A 19,617-nucleotide genomic window follows, 5' to 3' on the forward strand; every position below is an offset into this window, starting at 1 on the left:
TTAAAGACCGGAACCCATACAATTTTAGAATACAAAACATATTTATCCAATCCATTGAAAAAATAAATATGAGAATATGTGTCTTTGTTTTTTGAAATCTAACAAAACCATATCCAAAATGGAGTAGGAGATGCAGGAACGTATCCTTGAATTTAATAAATTGGAGACGGTTGGTAGAGACGCTACACAAAAAAGGCTTGAGACATGGCTCACATAAAAGGCTTGAGACATGGCTCACATTGTTTCAAACCAGTGAAACAGGTTGCCAATTACATGTTTTAAAATAATGATGACGTGGACCAATAGCAGAGAGTGTGTTTATTAATGTTTTTCTGCCACTTAAAAAGAATGTGGCAGAAAAAGAACAACATAGTTTGTTTGTTTGGTATGTTGGGAGACAAAAATAATTTATTGTTTCATGGAGGGAACACACAGAGCATTAGACAAGGATAAATCATTAATTAAAAGTGTTCCAGAGTGAGAGATGTTTAAACAAGAATCGTTGCCCATGAATAGCGAGTCAGGACCCGTGTAGGGATGATGTATTGCCATAAAATCAGTTTGTTGGGGACCAGCAGCTGCAGTGTTGACCTGGGGTGAGTCACGAGGACGTGGAGGGATACCAGGATGTTGCCGTCTGAAGGTGCGGCACTGGGATAGAACATGTCCTTTGACATTACACCACTGACATTAGCCAAGGAAGGGTTTGCGATTTCCAATACGTTGATTTGATTGTGCAGGAAGATGGGCAGGGCGCGGTTTGTAGTTGTAGATGAGTCTCGCCTGAGCATTCAAGGTGGTAAATGGAGTAGAGGTCTGTTGCTGAACAGCGACAGTTGAGAGTTCCTGGATGAGAAGCTTCTCAAGAATGTCATCAAAGGTAATTGAGTTATCCCTTGCATTCCCTCCGTCAATGACAGTGCGATAGCCGTCGTTGAGGCCGCGTAAGATATAATCAGTGATGTCTTCAACGAAGAGAGGTGATCCAAGCGAGGCAAGGAGATCGCCTGTTTGCTTCAAGGAGTGAATATAGGTGGTGATAGATTGAGTACCTTTGATTGGATTTTCATTTACGGTGTTAACGTTCAGATTTACTGTATTTTTCTTTTACCTTTCTTTCACTCCATATTTTATTATTTTTGGCAACAAACTCTAGTATTGTTTAACTTAAATATATTTTATCAAAAAATATAAAATATATGAACAAATATTTTTGTAAAAAAATTGGTTTAATGATCATATTTATTATTTTTTAAATTTATATATAAAAAATTTATTTATTTAAATTAAATAATATATCTACATACAAAAGTAATTTAGCTATGTCTATTTTAGTAATTATACATTCAAAAGCAATTTTGATCAAAATCATCCAAACAACATTCAGTTTGTTTAATCAATTCTGCATTATTGTATTCAAACATAAATCAATTCTCTTAAAATCAATTCTGTCAGAATCAATTCTAACAGAATCAATTATGTCAGAATCAATTCTATTCAAAGTTGAACCAAACACACGTTTAGTGAAATCCATGAATAATTACTTTTGGTTCTAGGAGATGGTTTCAGTGTTATCCTTTCCCAAGTAAATGTTTCTCAATTAATGTGAGTTTCAAACAAATAATTCATATGTGTACATTGCTTTTCTGTTTTGTTAAGTTCATTCATGCTTTAGATTAAATAATACAAATGATATTTTTCCCATAATAATTAAGGTGTACCTTGTTACTGTTTATTCTGACTGCTGGGTTACCTATGTTTAATTTGCTAATGAATTTGATGAAATTTTTCAACCTTAGGTAAGGTCCATTTAAATTAGTTTCAGCTTTCAAGAGCTTCTCAAATGATACAATTATTTTTTTCTTTTATTTAAACTCAGATCAAGGAGAGGAGCTTCTAAAAATGTTGAGGTATATAGGCAAAATTCATACTGTTGAAATGAAACTATATGTTTGTGAATTCTATATATACGTCATAATGGTTTCAATCAGTTTGAAAGTTATCTACATATTATGCAAAATGACATAGTCTTGTGAGATACAAAAACTTACGTTGCTTTCATTAAAGCAAAACTTACCATTTTCTACAATCGAGGAGTGACAAATCCAAACGACACCGTTAGATAAATTTCACCTCTTTCATTTAATTTTTTTTAATTTCTTTCATGTTTAGAACTTCTTCTAATTCTGATTTTTTTTTTAATAAAATTTAGCTACACAAAAAAATTACGTTTTATTTTACTAAGGGCCTATTTTAAAAAGAGAGCCGAACCTCCTATTTCACGGGGACGGCCCTGCTATTTCACGGAGACGGCCCTGATGATACTTGTATTTCCTATAAAACTCATAGGCAGAAAGCAGTCAATCGATATTGAAGATCCTGGTCCGCCCCTGCTTCTAAGCAAAAGATTAACCTAAGTTGCAATGTCTCCATTTATTCAAAAAGTTATCTTATTATGTGTGCTAGTGTTGTCATCGGCGATAATATTCTTGGAGTTCATATATGACATCTGCACTAACTTATGATACTGAATTAATGTAACAGAACACAGTTAATTTTTTTTCCTAATTAAGTTATTAATAAAATCTGCTTCAATCTTTAGTTTGGGTCTGCAAATATTTAGTATCCAAATCAGTTAAGAATAAAAGCTACTATACTATTATGACATTATTTTACATTAGAAAACATGGCAGCTGATATATTATCATAAGAAATAAACTGAACATTTTTTTTGACAAAAAATCGACTGAATATTAACAATTTAGATGTGCGTCTATATGTAGTAGAAAGAATAATGCAAACAATATCAATATGTAAACAATAACAGTTTTCTCATTCTCTGTTACCATATCCACTTCACATTTGATTCAATTTTATTCATAATATATAGTAATCATTTTGATTTGTAAAAAGAAGAAGTTAATAGTGTACATGGCTTTCTCGTAAAAAAGATTAATATTGAACGTAGCTTTAGTTATTATAATAATAAATCTAGGGTCCACACAAATGTGACGTGCAAATTTACCTCTTTAGAATAATTCTTGAGTAGACACAAGGATTTGAACTCTGTATTTGGTCACACACACAAAAAGTGAACATGACATAATCATTTAAAAATTAATGATATTTAATTATTATTTCTTCTATCTTTTTTCTTTTTATGTGTGTGTGACTAAATAGAGGGTCCAAATCCTTATGTCGATCCTCCAACAATTTCTCCTTTCTCAATACCATGTATCCAAAATTTTGGTTCTAGACACTGTGAGATTTGAGTAAACTATTTCAGAACTTTTTCATTTGTTTTTGTCATGTCTCGTATATAACATTAATATTTCCCCCAGTTTGGCAGATTGGACTTTGAAGTACATTTCAAGGCTTGAACAACACATTAACAATGACTGTTTTCCCAGCTCTCATGCTCATTTTTAACCAGCCTTGAACTTGTGGTTCACTGCCCTCACTCAAACCTTGAACCTGTCGTTCACTGCCCTCACCCAAACCATCATCGTGCTCCCTCAAACCTTGAACTTGTGGTTCACCGCTGTCATACCCAAATTTTTGACCTAAGATCCCACTGACACGTGTCACTTGACTCTGATCGATCTCTGATTTTTCAGTGAAAATTCGGCAGAGAGGTATTTTAAAATACCTCATTTTTTATTCCGAGTCGGGCCCTCTTTTCTTTCTTTTTTTTATTTATATTTCATTATCTAATTTCCATCTTTTATTGATTTTAATTTTAAGGTTAGTTACTATTTTTATATTTAATAATTTTTATTTTCCATCTTTTAATTTTATTTTCTTTACATAATTTAGTTTAATTTGTTTTTATTTTATTTCGTATTAGATTTATTTTTATTTTTATTTTATTTCTTTTAATTAATTAGTGTCCCAAAAAAACAAAGTGTCAATAGGTCCAAGAATAAAATGTCTAAGGTCTAAAAAAATTTCAAGTTAAGTGTCAACTTTAACATTCCTTTTTCAAAATTCACCATAATTGTCCATCATTTCCATTAAACCAATTTTCCTTTCTTCATCAACCTTCTCACCTATAAATAGAGCTCTCATTCCACACAATTTCACACACCAAAAGTTCTCTTGAGTTGTCAAAGAACTTTTCTCTCTTCTCCCTCTTTAGCTTGTGTTAACGAGCTATTCTTTTCTTCTCCCCCTTTTTTCTGTCCCTTCGGAATAAGTCCCTTCGAAAAAGTCCCTTCGGTATTTTTTGTCCCTTCGGTTGTCCATTTCTTTTATTTTCTTGCATTTTTTTTCTTTTTAGCATTTTTGCATTTTTATTTTATTCTCTTTAGCATTTTAATTATTGTTATTTATTTTCCAGCAATTAGAATGTATTTAAGTCTAATGTAAATATAAATGAGAAAAGTGTGTGGGTGTGTGTGTCCTTTTATTTCTTTACCGCCTTAGATATATCCAAAAATGCAAAAAAAAATTAGATTAGGGATTTTGTGGTGATCCAACGTCACTACAAAAATCCACGCGCTTTTATTTTTATTGCTCCGTTAGTTTAATTTTCATTTATTATTCCAAAAATAACAAAAACATGCAAATAATCAAAATCACAAAAATATTTTCATAATAAACCTTGATCCAAATCAAGTGACCGCATTTTTATTTTCTTTTCTTAATCAAACTTCAATCAATTTAACTTTACTTTAAGTCTCTTTTTTCAATATTAAAAAACACAAACAAATACTCATTTGCCACTTGGCTTTTCATTTTAAACCCTTTTTCAAAACTAATAAACACTCAACAAATCAAACGTCAATTTCTACCCCGAACTACGAGGTTTTGATCCCTCATGGGTACGCAGGCAGAGGACCATGTCCTTCCAAATCAATAAAAAATGTAGATAATTAGGTCTTTATTTTTCCACTTTAACTCCTTCTTTTCAAAAATAAGCAAGCAAGTTATAACACATTAATTAAATAAAATCAAGAGGTTCTCATAGAGTACTACGAATATTTAGGGTGCTAATACCTTCTCTAAATATAACCAACCCCCGAACCCTAAATCTCTCAATATGGGGTGTTTTGAACTTTTTCCCCTTTTTCTTAAAAATTAAATGTTCAGTCGTGAAATAAATTAGTGAGTCAAAAGCTAATCAAATAGCCTTGATCTCCAAAAAATGACGCGACAACTGCCCTCACCCAAACCTTGAACTTGTGGTTCAACACCCTCACTCTCACACTTCATCATTGGTTGGCCACTCTCAGTGTCACTCTAAATCAATATTTAATCATCCTCACTATCTCGCTCTGAATACTTATTTCCCCGCCACTCTCCGCAAGATAACTGATGTTGCTTCTATCGCAGCCAATATCCAATTTGAGGACTTTTTAATGAGTAATTAATATAAATTCATAGGTTTTATAAAAAAAAATTACAATTAAAATGAAAAATAAATTATTACATTATAAAAGTGGAAATGATGAACCTATGTTGCAAGCATCATAAAGTTCACGTCTACAATCTTTGCTTTACGACCAAGTTGTATGATTCATTTGTTGTGTGACATATATGCGCGCATGCACGCGCGCGCACATACGCACACACACAAAATTTTGTCTATTGTGAGACCTTTATTCTAAATCCAAAATTCAGGGGCCTAAAGCGAGGGCTTGGGTCACCTTACCCTTAGGCCAGCCCTGCCTTGGACTCCCCGCACAAGTGGATTGCCAACATATGCATTTTTGGCTAGATATTGGGCATGGTGGTCCAGCCACTCGTTAGCTACTATAGCGATCGCAGCCGTTTGAGTTTTTGCTGTTGTCGACCATTCATTGCATGCGATGTCATTGGAGTTGTCATCAGTGCCTTGATCATTGGATATGCGGGTGATCTCGGTCATGCTTTAGGTGACAACCTCTGTAAGAAATCAAAGCAACACACCCTTCTGATTTTCATCTTAGGCTTTTGTAAGAAACCAAAGCAACATACCCTTATGATTTTCAACACAAAGAGAACGACAGCTCGGGCCTTTAGTTTCTTATACATATCGTCACCGATTGCATGGCCGAGATTGTAACGCTCCTATTTCTATTAAAGCAATTAAACATGCGAATAATACATTTATTCAAGAAATAGAGATTACGTCTTATTCAAAATTCAAAAACCGATAGACATGTATGTAAACCTCAACAGTTACAGCGGAATATAAATCAGAGTGATCAAATATATACATGTCATGGGCAAATAAATCATATCCCAAAGATAAATCTCAAAACCCAAACATACGGGTAGTCATCAACAAAATAATAATCCAAACGAAAATATAAACAACCTAATCTAGACCGACACGACAAGCCTAGATCAGAGCCGACACGACACCGATATCGGAGGAAGCTCCCGATATCCCAAGCAAAGACTCACCGAGACTACTCCTGCACAACGTCTACTCACCCATACAGATAAGTAGGCGGTTAAAACCACTGGGGGTAAGCATTACATTATCATAATCCAGATAATAATCAAATTCAATAATATCATGTACTTGAATAAAAATAGTCATGCATAGATACTTATATCACATCTTGCTAGTTCATATCCACATATATCAATCACATGAATAATTATCCAATCATAAATATTCATTCACAACATCAGTCATAGACAATCATTAGCAACATTCATTCATCTCAATTCATCACCAATCACATAATTCACATATGACTCATGCTATGATATGCACTTATGGACACATAAATGCATGCGGTACCAAATCTCAACAAGGTCGTCACCTCCGATGGACAAGTCAACATCGCATGTAAGGCTCACCTCTGCCTCACAATAATCTCGAAGTAAAAGAGTCATCCCTTTTACAGCAACAACGACTATGATGCATGGACATGTGCAAAGACTCGATAATGCGACAACAATCACCATTTCAAACTCAATATATAGGACAACACCCAATTATATTGATTATCTCCACAACATTGCATTATCAAGAAAACATGCCCATACACAATTAAATCATAGTATTCACCATCACACTTCAACGTAATTATCAATAGTCAACAATGTCATGCAACATCAGCTATATCATATAGTTTCACCATTCCAAGCATTCTCATATTCCAAGTAATAGGAAAAAACAACATCTCATGAGAAATATCATATCCAAAATATAATCACTCCTTCATACAACTTCACTTAGTCATACAAGAATAATCACAATAACTCACAAAACAATTTGCTAAAGAAACATTTCCGACAAAAATCCAAATCATGTGGTAAACGGCCAACATTGATAATTTTCAAAGCTAGGCAACTTATTCAAGTTTGAAATCCCACAATTCAATCTTAATCAATCATATAAGTATGAGCATAGGCCACTTACGAACTATCGATCATTAGTCCAAAGGTTAGCCTAAGTTCGTATGAGAAAATCCCAAGTTCCAACAATTTCCGAAAAACCGAAACGACACAAACTCAAGTTTCAAACCATTTAGAAAATTAAAGTTCCGACAAAGCCAAATGTGTTCCAGTAGAAAAGTAGGTGAAAACAGCAAAAGAACACTTCAAAACGATCGCCTAGGACCCCTGCACGACCACCCCCAAGCACCCGGACACGGAACAACGTTCCCGTTGTCCTGTCATGGGCGCCTGGCGCTAGAGGTGCAGCGCCCAAGCGCTGACTCCCTGTAAGTGGGCGCCCAGCGCTCCACTACAGGTGCAGCGCTCCGTAAACGCGCGTTTTCGCGTGTCTCGGCCGCGGGTTTCCGCCAATTTCGATCAAAAATCGAACGTTTAAAATCCTCAATCATCAAAAGTGATCCGAGGCATAACCCGAGGCTCTAACACATCGAACTCGCTCGTTTCGGGGCATTTGTACAAGTTATGAAATTGTTTAAAATAATTTTTCTCAAAACAATAAGTTCTCAAACAACCACAATTCATCTCTTCAAGTTCAACACAATTCTCAACAACATCTCAACATAAATCATACCCAAGTCATGAAATGAGATCAACATCATCAATCAACCACAATCATAACATATAATCATACCCTCCATCATAACTCAACAACAACATGTCAAATTCATCCATTTTGCACAATTTTCATAACTTTTCATTTCCACATATTCAAACATGTAATTTAACCAACAATCATACAATTATTATCAATTCATGCATACAAACATATCATCAAAGTTGGAGCACGAATTTAGCAACAATTATCCATTCATTCATTTCAACCCATCTCATCCAAATCATGAAAAATTGCAAAGAATGAACATGATTATGATAAAGACTAACCCCCTTACCTTAGATGAAGATTAGACCAAACCTAGGCTTCAATTTAGCTCCTAAGCTTTCCCAATTGGATTCTTCAAGTTCTTCTCTCCAAACCCTTATCTTCTCTTCCCACTTTCTCTCTCTAGAAATGTTTTGTGAAATGAAAATGATTTGGTTCTTCTAACACTACCCTAGTGTTATCTCTACTAATGGGCTTAACTTAGTTTCTAGTGGGCTTAACCCATTTCTATTCAAACCAAAAATATTACTACACTCCAAACGATATTTTAATTAATAACGGTAAAATGTCACTAACGGTAAAATCTCGACTTCCTCTAGTAACTTAATGAAATAACCATTCTCACTAATTACTAAAGCAATTCCCACTAAAAATTATAATTTTACCCATCCTCACAAAATTACCAAAATACCCTTATAATACGAAAACTCATGAAAATGCACCCGATGACAATTAAATACACACAAGCACAAATAATCACACACAAACAGATAATTAAAATAATTAAAATAAACCTAGCTAAAAATCGGGCTGTTACAGAGATCAGTAGCGAAACCAATAAGCAAAGAGGCAAATACAACTCCAATGAAGGCGCATAACATGAAAGGTTGGCGACGCTCGAAGTGCAAACGACAACGGTCACTGAAGTACCCAACAAGTGGCTTGACCACCATGCTCGATAACACCAATTGAAGCAACAAGCGTCATCTTCCGAAGAGTGGTTGGGAAATATTGAGTCAATGCGAGGGTGAGCGTTGTAAAGCATTGATTAAGTGTGTTGTTAAGAGTTGTGAAACAATTATTTACTGTAACTATAACATTGGTCAAACAATTACTCAAGATGAAAATGAAAATGGCAAAATAGTTGTTGAGCGTTGTAATTAGAACAACAAAACAATTGTGGATGGTAAGGATAAGAGTTGCAAAAAAGTCATCCATATTGTACGAGGGAATAGATCACAAAGGAGTGAAAGCTTGATTTTGGGAGTTTTCTCCTTTGATTTTGCCTGATGCGTTTCAACACTCAGGGAAGAGTTCTAAGAAGCAAAGCATGGATGGTAAGGATAAGAGTTGCAAAAAATTCATCCATATTGTATGAGGGAATAGATCACAAATGAGTGAAAGCTTGATTTTGGGAGTTTTCTCCTTTGATTTTGCATTCATTGATTTTTTTTTTTTGTGGTGGTCGGAGTTTGAACCCCGAACCTTATATATATTATGCATTGTCCCTACCAACTGAGCTAAACTCATGAGGACTTGCATTCATTGATCTAATTCTTTTAACAAATGTATACAAGTTTTAAGTTGATTCTTTTATAGAAAAAGCTGGTTACATTTCTGACATTTAAATGATCATGTAAGTACGAAGTAATAGTTGCTTTGCATTCATTTTTTTTTAATGCAATAGTTGTTTTGCATTCATTGTTCTAATAATTCTTTAACCAATGTCACTATATATACAAGTTTTAAGCCATGAAAAAATTGGTCATTTAACAAACAAATATAACTTGGAACAAACACATCCTAAAATTGAAGGTTTGATACTCTCCTCCGAGCTTCATTAACAACTGTTAATATGAAAGAGAAAGAAATATACTCGTTTTTAAAAAATGGTTAATTAAATGACTCATTAATATGACTTTAGAAAAACCCAAAAAATTAGCTATTTATTACCTTTTTTTTATTTACATTAACCTTTAAGTTGTGGAAGATTACACATATTTGAAAAAATCTACTTTTAATGGGAATGAGAAGTCCGAAGACCAACAATCTTCCTAGGTAGTGGTAATTTTTAGTATTCTCTAAAAGTATGAAATTAATTAAAATTTCAGCTAGTGTCCTAATTATAAAAATGAAACAGTAATGATCTGTTTATGAAATTAATTTAAAAATAACAAAAACATTTTAAATAAATAATTATAGATTAATCACTTATTGCATGATAAATGTCATACTTACCAAAAAAAACTATATTTGCTTTATTTATATTATATGATGGAAACTTCTACGGTACACCCTACAAACTGAGATATATCGATATTCTTACTTTATAAATTTATAAATTAATGATCGTTTTATAAAATAAATAACTATTTATAAATATTTATATATTTTTTTTAAAGGAATAAATATTTATATTTTAGTAAATATCATTTTATAAAAAAACACAATCTCATTACTTTTAACGAGCGTGGAAAGTGGTCGAAAATTTTCCTAAAGAAAGAAAAGAAGGTCCTTTCTTTTTTCTTCTGATCTCTCTCAATACACAAAGCATTCAGTACTTTTCGGCAAATGGGTGTCGATCAATGTCCACCGCGGTGGCTATGGCTATGGCGGTGTTTCCTCGTTTTCATCGGAACAGTAACCGTTGCAACAACCGCTGCTTCCGACACTCACAAAAACCGTCAACATCTTGTTTCTAGAATTGCCTTTGGATCATGTTCCAACCAAAGTGCTCCTCAGGTTTCAATTTTCTTCTGTTTTCTCTGTACTTTCATTCTGTTCTGTTTTGTCCTTTCTCTGTCTCAATTCTCTTTCTTTGTTTCAACCATGATGTCTCAATTATCGTACTTTTAAGTAAATATGTGTTTTTTTCGTCCTTTTATTATTTTTAATTTGATTTTTATGTAACATGCAATAAACCAACCACTGTTTCTGTTTATTATGTTGCTTGAATTATAGAACTTGTTCTTCCTTCTTTTTTAATAATTATAGTTGAATTGAAGATCTTAAATAGGATGTAATTCATTTTACAAGAGTGAGATCAGTGTTGATAGTTGGGAATTGCAGAAAATAGCTGTTTGTTCAAATTCGGCTGTGCAATACTATAGCGCTGCTTTTAGTGTATCGCGGAACACCGAGACAGTAGCAATTAGATTCATTTTGTTTCTCTATAGCTACAGCGACATTACTTAAAAGTGAGATGCGAGTGAAACTGTTATATCCCAACTAAAAATGTAACCAGAATTATTTAGAAAATAACTGAATTTCTTAGCGTGTGATACAATACATATACCACTTAAAATTGTTCTTGTTGAAGCAAAATCAGACAGTAGTATAGTTTACAGTTAAGTAGTTGTTGGTAAATTTTACTGTATGGTCTAGGACATTCTTGTGCATTATCTCTCTACCGTTTTACATTTTAAGTTTGCACTGTTACATTGGCTTATTCTTTTGCTGCTTTACACTTAACAACTTCCTCACCAATGCAAGCTCAATATTAGTTACTATATAGCAGTGTTGTTAAATAGCAGCTATCTCGGCGCTATAGCGCTACATCGTAGTAGAACTTGAACAAATTGCTATTGTTCCGTGGTACGCTGTTTAGTACGAAATGTTGTCAAATAGCAGTTATTGCAAGGCTATAGCCTGGTGGTGTAGGCTTGGGACCTCTAAGTGTGATCAATGGACCAGTCTATATGGGGATTTGCTCTAGCTTTAATTTGGCCCCCGCTAGTGGACGGTGGGATTGGTCCTCCGGATTAGTCGGTCATTGGGCCGGAAAACCGAGTTTAAAAAGAATGCTGCAGCACTTTTGCGTTGTAGAATTTGAAAAATCACTACTTTTCATGATCTGCGATTGTCAATACTGCTGTAGCCTTTTAATTTCTAGAATTATGTGGTGTATTTGACCTTTTCATGTCAGCTTGTTGATATATGTGTATGTTGTGTTGTGTCTTGCTTATCTTTTCCAGCCCATATGGGATGCAGTGGTAGACTTCAATCCACAAGTCTTTATATTGTTAGGAGATAACATATATGGAGACAACAAACGCCCTTTTAAAATATTTGGACGGGAAAGGACTATTGGGCCATGGAAGAATGTTCCACGATTTCTTCCTGCGTCTGAGCAGGAAATGGAGGCTAAATACCAGAAGGCTAAGTCTAATCCTGGCTATGCTCGGCTCAAAGAGAGTGCTGAGGTCTTCATTCTAAGCTTTTATAGTTTGTTCAAATATTTATGGACTGGTTTACTAATATAGTGACTGTCTTTATGCATCTTCTTTAGCTTAACTTTTATATCGGATGTTAATAGGTTATTGGTACATGGGATGATCATGACTATGGATTAAACGATGCAGGGAAAGAATTTGATGGAAAAAAGACCAACCAAAAGTTACTTCTTGACTTCTTGGATGAACCTCATGATAGCCCAAGGTGGATATGGATAATTCCCTCTGCTGCATTATATATGTATAGTTAATTTTTGGTTTATTTGACTTGCATTCTATTCAAAACAATCAATGAGTATATATCAGATCTTTTTCTTGATCCTGAGGGAGTTTTACAATGTAACGGTGCATGTGGTATTACATGAAGACAGTTCTACTTCTACATGTCTATTTGATATATGTATCCATTAATAGATTTTAACAGGCAGCAAATGTAGATTTAGTACTTAATGTAGCTTCTTATTTTAGGCGGAAACAAGCTGGTGTCTATGCCTCGTATACATATGGTCCCATGGGCAAAGATGTCAAGGTATTGACGAAGTAAAAAGACTATTTTGTTCATTCCGTATTCTATTCATAAAATCTTGTCGTGGTTGATTATTGTGTTGTGGTAGGGTAATAGCCCCTACATCATCTCAAAATGTTGTAACTTTTTACTTTGTTGTCTTGTATTGTACTAATATCAGCTTTTATTGTGGATTGGGGAAACCTACTTAGGTTGTACTCTTAGATACCAGATACCACAGAGATCCTATAGGAAGTGGTGGAACCATTTTGGGGAATTCACAATGGTCATGGTTAGAGAAAGAGTTAAAGGGTCCACCAACAGCCATTACCGTAATTGGTTCTTCTATTCAGGTATGATAATTAGTTATCAATTGTTATAATCACTGAGATTAATCAGTGTGTAAATTTTATCATGTATCTAAACATAATTTATACTATGACATTCACATCTATTTAAGCTTTATGCCTTTTGGCTACTTTATGTATTTCAGGTTATATCAAATCTATCAGCAAATCTCCAACCATTGTTTGCTATGGAATCATGGGGTCGGTTTCCAAAGGAGAGAGATCGCCTTTTCAAATTAATAGCAGACAGTAAGGTAATAATAACTTGCAGTGCATTCATTTTCTACTTTAGTTTTCTATATTGTAGCCTTTGTTGTTATAGTGAACCACATAAATATTATTTACATAATGTTGTGAATCAATATTTATTTCACATCTTGTTAGTCCGTTTTTTACAGAGGGGTGGAGTACTTTTTATAAGCGGAGATGTTCACTTTGGCGAAATTACAAGATATGACTGTGCTTCGGACTATCCACTATTTGATATAACCTCAAGCGGGCTTACTCAATCAGTTGAAGAGGTTCTTCCACATTTCTTACGTCCGCTAGTGAGATTTGTCGCATGGTTAACGCCGTCTACAATGAGAGTTAAGGGGCCAAATTGCAAATACAAATCTTGTGTATATGGTAAACTTTACCTTCTCATTTTTTGTGTAAGATAAGAGTACTCACATAGGTTTCCAATTCCCATGTTTTGATGTTTCAAATGTGGGATTTTGTTAGGGCTGCCAAACTTTGGAACCATTGAAATTGATTGGGAATCCCAGCCGGTGAGTTTGAAATTCAATGTCCGAGACAAAAACGGAGTTGCTGTTACAGGTGTCAATATTTCGTTATCCGAATTACATCCATCAAATTCAGAGACTCAAGTGGGAGATAATCAGAGGCATTGCACTCTTGAAGTTAGTCTTCCGTGGATTAAAAGACATCGTCTCGTGATCTTATTTTCTTTCACCATAGTCGGTATGTCACTTCTAAATTCTATTTACTAGACTTTGTTTTTTGAGAAAGAAGTTTCATGGTAGCTTATAAAGTTATCAGTAAATCAAATTATGGTCTAAATATCAGTTAATCTAAGTTGGATTAGCTCTGTATACTCATTGTATAACACGGTTATTTTCTTATGTGTGTCTATGTTTGCACATGAAAAATTGACACGGGATGATACTTTAGTGATTATTTTTATAGTTTATGTGTTTCTTAATTAAATTGTCCATGCTTACTTGCTTAGATGATTGAACATGAACTCTTTCTAGTTTCTATTGATTGCCTAATTTTGGTTTTAGAGTATGGTTTCACGAGATGTTTTAGTTATTTCTTCCTTTCTATTGATGCAGCGTTGCTTCTTGTAATATTCCTAGTGCTAGCATGTGCTTGTTTCTCAATTTGTCAACTTGGAGGATGCAAAAGAAAGCGCGAATAACATACCTAGATAAATACTCCACAATTAACAAAAAGGAGCATGTGTAATCTCTTCTCCTTTGTAGATTTTAGCTTATTAGTGATTATAACTTATAGGTCAATAAGATATAGAGTATTCTTCTACTGTTTTCACTGGTTTTTTACATTTAGCGTGTTCGGTTTTTTATGTGAATTTTATAGCAACTGTTTAATACTACCCCTAATGCAAAACCAAACACACTTTGAAGTAGTTTTTTCATTTTGTTTGGTAGTTTTATTTAATGCTTGAGCTGTTTGATATGATTCATGGAATGTCAGCCTCTAAGCTGCTATGTTAGGGAATCCAGTAGCTTTTGCTGCTGCTTCATTTGATTAATTTTTTCTTTGTGAGTAAAAAGATGGACTAATTAATATTTTCCTTAAATCTTAAATATTTTATTTTAATTTTGTAGCAATGCAAACAAAAATATGATCACAGTAGATATAGTCAACCTAAACTCAGTAAAAGAATTGAAAAGTATAATGTTCAATTTCTTCTTTCCTTCCAGAAAGTCCCCACTGTCAGCAGCATGGAATATGCTTGTGACGTATAAACCAGGGTGTCTTTTTCCACATATGGTCAATGAAAAATTGACATACCATTAATTTAAATGTGAAATAATTGTGATATGAGAGTTGAATTATATAATATAAATTTTCATCTTTGATATGGCATCCGGTTTTTAAATTATTGTTTATATATTTAACCTAAATGAAATAAGGGTTCATTTAAAAAAATGAGATAAAGAAATGTTTTTTTTTGTGGTGACCTTGGGGCCAACACTGCCAAAGATCCAATACATAGGGGGCTGTTTTGTATTTTAATTAGTTAGGGGTCCAAAATTGCAACTTTTGGAAAGATAGGGGGCCAAAAGTGCAATTAAGCCCTAAATTTAACTACTTACCATCAAAAGTTCATATACCGTAAATTTAACTATTTAGTATGTGTTTGGTTTTCTGTTTGCAACACACAAAAACGCGTTTGCATGTTTTCGAATGCGTTATTGTCATGAATTTTAGAAGCTCCAAATACTAACTTCTACATTAACATGATTTTTTGCCGTGATTTCCATCCAACTCTGTTTTGCAAACGCTGCGCCCATAACATACTCATACATGGACATAAATGAATAAAATTTGACACAATAACATTTTTGCAATATTCATAATTTAAAAAAAAAAAAAAAAAAACCTATATGAGAGTTTCATGCAAAGGGGGACTAAATTAATTTGTTCAGCAAAATCTTTCAACCAAGTAAAAGTCAATGTTGGTATATATTGCATTGCAACCAAGGCGTGTTTGACTCGTCACCTTTCCATGACTACCTCATCCCATACGCTACCATCAATAATGTTAAGATCCAAATTATTTAACACACACAACCAAAGAAACTAAGAACAACGCGTTCTTTGAATTTCACACACAAGAAAAGCAAAGTGAACACCATATTCATCAATTTAAACATCTACCTATGCTACTAACCAAATCAAAAACAACCCCAAAATCTTCAACCTCACCATGGCATGGCAAACCTTAACAACACTTATAATCATCACAATCATAACAACTTTCCCAAAAACAAAATCCCAACAAGAATACGTAAACAACAAACAACTAGATTGTGAAAACACATACAACTCAACTTTAGGCAACATATGCAATAGCATCCCTTCATGTCAATCCTATCTCACCTTCAAATCCACTCCACAATTTAACACCCCCTCTTCCATTTCACACCTCCTCAACTCCTCCGCATCTCTCATCTCACAATCCAACAACATCTCCACCGTCCAAACCCTCCCTACAGACACAATCATAACCGTCCCTATAAACTGCACATGCTCCAACAACAACACCTACTACCAACACAACACTTCCTACACTATACAAAACACCGGTGAAACTTACTTCACCGTTGCTAATAACACATATCAAGCTTTATCCACGTGTCAAGCTCTTATAGCTCAGAATCCTTATAATGAACGAAAAATTGTACGTGGTAACAACTTAACTGTTCCTCTTCGTTGTGCTTGTCCTACGAAAAAACAGAGTGATGAAGGTTTCAAGTATCTTCTTACGTACTTGGTTTCTGAAGGTGAATCAGTTTCTTCTATTGCTGAAATTTTCAACGTTGATCCACAAAGCATTAATGAAGCTAATGAACTTTCTTCTACATCGTTTATTTTCTACTTTACACCACTTTTAATACCACTCAAAAATGAACCGCCGCAAAAAATAGTCAAACCGGCTTCACCACCGGAGTCTCCGCCTCCGCCGCCACCGGCGGCGGAAAACGGAAGTTCATCCTCTTCCACGAAATGGGTCATCGTTGGTGTAGTGGTTGGTGTTGTTGTTTTGCTTTTGGTGGGTGTTGCTCTGTTTTTCCTCTGTTTCCGGCGACGGCGACAACAGAAGCTACAACCACCGGCGGTGGGTAAAGCTTTCTCAGATTCTAACACAAAGAAAGTTTCAGAGGTTACTTCAACATCTCAATCTTGGTCTCTTTCTTCTGAGGGAATTCGTTATGCGGTTGATTCATTGACTGTGTACAAATATGAGGATTTGCAAAATGCAACAAATTTTTTCAGTGAAGAGAATAAGATTAAAGGTTCTGTTTATAGAGCTTCTTTTAAAGGTGATGATGCTGCTGTTAAGATTCTTAAAGGTGATGTTTCTTCTGAGATTAACATTTTGAAGAGGATTAATCATGCTAATATTATAAGGTTGTCTGGTTTTTGTGTCTACAAAGGTAACACTTATCTTGTTTATGAGTTTGCTGAAAATAATTCTCTTGATGATTGGCTTCACTCTGAGAAGAACAAGGATAAGAATTATTCGAATTCCATGTGTTTGAGTTGGTTTCAGAGAGTTCAGATTGCTCATGATGTAGCTGATGCACTTAATTACCTTCATAATTATGCTAATCCACCTCATGTTCATAAGAATTTGAAAAGTGGTAATATTCTTTTAGATGGAAAATTTAGAGGTAAAGTTTCAAATTTTGGGTTGGCAAGAGTTATGGAGAATGAAGGAGGGGATGAAGGGTTTCAATTAACAAGACATGTAATAGGGACACAAGGTTACATGGCACCGGAGTATATCGAGAATGGTTTGATTACTCCAAAGATGGATGTTTTTGCATTTGGTGTTGTGATTTTGGAGCTTCTTTCTGGTAGAGAAGTTGTTGGTAGTGACAAGAGTAATGGTTTAGGGGATCAGCTTCTTGCTTCAACTGTGAATCAAGTTCTTGAAGGAGACAATGTTAGGGAGAAGCTTAGAGGTTTCATGGATCCAAATTTGAGAGATGAATATCCTTTGGATCTTGCATTTTCAATGGCTGAGATTGCTAAAAGATGTGTTGCTCGTGATCTTAATTCAAGACCAAATGTTTCTGAGGTTTTCATGATTCTGTCTAAGATTCAATCCTCTACATTGGAGTGGGATCCATCTGGTGACCTTGAACGGTCCAGATCTGTTAGCCAAGTTTCTGATAGTAGATAGTTAATGATTTTTAATTTCATTGGATAAGTGTTTGAGAGTTTATTTAATGTTTCTATATGCAGAGTTTTATGTTGGATCTTATGTATCACATCACTTACATTGATGAATATTTTGCTATTATAAATAGAAGTCCACACTTTGAACTTGTACATTATTGTATTCCTTAAAATGTTTGGAATGACTTATTTGGATTTATCTGTTGGCATACATACTCATGAAATAGTTTGGGAGAGCTTATCAAAAAACCTTATGACCTGTACATAAGTTGTTTTAAGTTTATTATAATCTCTCCATAATTGCTTATGAAACCAGCTGGCAACTTATATGAAAATAGTTTGACTTTATTTTATCTTTTGTTATAGAAATAGTTTATACATAAGCATTTATATGACAAGCATTTATGCTATAAGTAGTTGATTAAGCTGTTTATCCAATCAGTATCAAAGTGGTTTATAAATAATAGTTTCATTTGTTAATTGCAACAAATTCAGATTTCCAGCAATATATTATTGTCATATATATGTATTGTTTGTCCATATAAATAGGGAAGCGAATCAATCGGCAGATGCACTAGCAAAAGAAGGACTGTCTATGGAATGCGGAAGGGTAAGCTTGTTATTTCCCAAAAGACAATTGTGATTGCAGATTGTGATTTAATCTACTTTAGATTGAAGTATAACTGAGATGTTTACAATTTTCATCTGGTTTTGGCATAGTAACTCTGTTATAGGCCCTTGGCATATTACCATATTGATGAAGTGTTGAATGAATGCTGGAGAGGTGTCTCTGATACTGTGTTGGCTGCCATCCTGTCTCTGAGGTGTCTCTTGAATTATATGTTTTGGTATTATTAATTTCATCTGTTTAAATTAGTATTTTAACCTTATAATTATGATCAATAAGTGCTAGGCTTATGAAATTCATTGCTAATTGTATAACTATGGGCATGTTAGGATTGACTTACTTCATTTTATCTACTCACATAAGTCCCACGATAGGTGTTTATTGTGCTGAGCTCACTAGTTAGTGGGATAAGGCTTTGGTTGTTGTTTGTTGTAGAAATAGCTTATATATAAACGATTTTCATAATAATAAGCGCTTATGCTAAGCTGCTAATATGACAGGGTCTAGGTCAACAAGTCTTTATTTTATTTGATTTTTGGTGCTAACCATCCGGTTCTCTGGGGAAATGAGTCCTGGTAATCAGAGTTCGGCCAGGAGGTAAGTAAAGTCGGACCAATAATTTTTCCACTCAGGAATCAGACTCAGGTTCTCATGAACAATTCTTTCTTGATGGAGTTCATTAACCACTTCAGCTCAATTGCTTGGTTAGGTCAATGAGTCTTTAGCTTATCTAGTTCACACATGAGTTATACATGCACTCCTTTTTCTAATATCACATTATCTGATATAGGAATATGTTAAGCCTTATAAAACCAAAGCCCTACATCAGCATATATCAAATGAAATAGGCATATCTAGATATAACCGTGATACATTTTTCACTAGTTTATTATAGGGTTAATAGTGTTTTTCACTCCTGTAATATATGTCATTTCCGGTTTTCACCCCTATAAAATTTTCGGTTTGAT

The 19,617-nt window shown here is 34.2% G+C and overlaps 2 protein-coding genes across 2 annotated transcripts; both read left to right on the forward strand.

Annotated features, from left to right (window-relative positions):
• The first annotated feature begins 10,445 nt into the window (after positions 1-10,445).
• On the forward strand, positions 10,446-14,784 carry LOC11429826 (uncharacterized). The gene is made up of 9 exons (XM_003616875.3): positions 10,446-10,741; positions 11,974-12,201; positions 12,315-12,436; positions 12,700-12,760; positions 12,949-13,089; positions 13,230-13,337; positions 13,482-13,710; positions 13,807-14,046; positions 14,421-14,784. Exons 1-9 carry the CDS (start codon positions 10,571-10,573, stop codon positions 14,504-14,506), a joined length of 1,386 nt encoding a protein of 461 aa, XP_003616923.1. The 5' UTR covers positions 10,446-10,570; the 3' UTR covers positions 14,507-14,784.
• Positions 14,785-15,881: 1,097 nt separating this feature from the next.
• Positions 15,882-18,220, forward strand: LOC11433363 (protein LYK5). Its single transcript, XM_003616878.4, has one exon. The coding sequence runs from the start codon at positions 16,043-16,045 to the stop codon at positions 18,023-18,025; it is 1,983 nt and encodes a 660-aa protein (XP_003616926.2). The 5' UTR covers positions 15,882-16,042; the 3' UTR covers positions 18,026-18,220.
• Positions 18,221-19,617: the final 1,397 nt, after the last annotated feature.

This window comes from Medicago truncatula, chromosome 5 (genome assembly GCF_003473485.1).
Source record: "Medicago truncatula cultivar Jemalong A17 chromosome 5, MtrunA17r5.0-ANR, whole genome shotgun sequence".
Lineage (NCBI taxonomy): Eukaryota > Viridiplantae > Streptophyta > Magnoliopsida > Fabales > Fabaceae > Medicago > Medicago truncatula.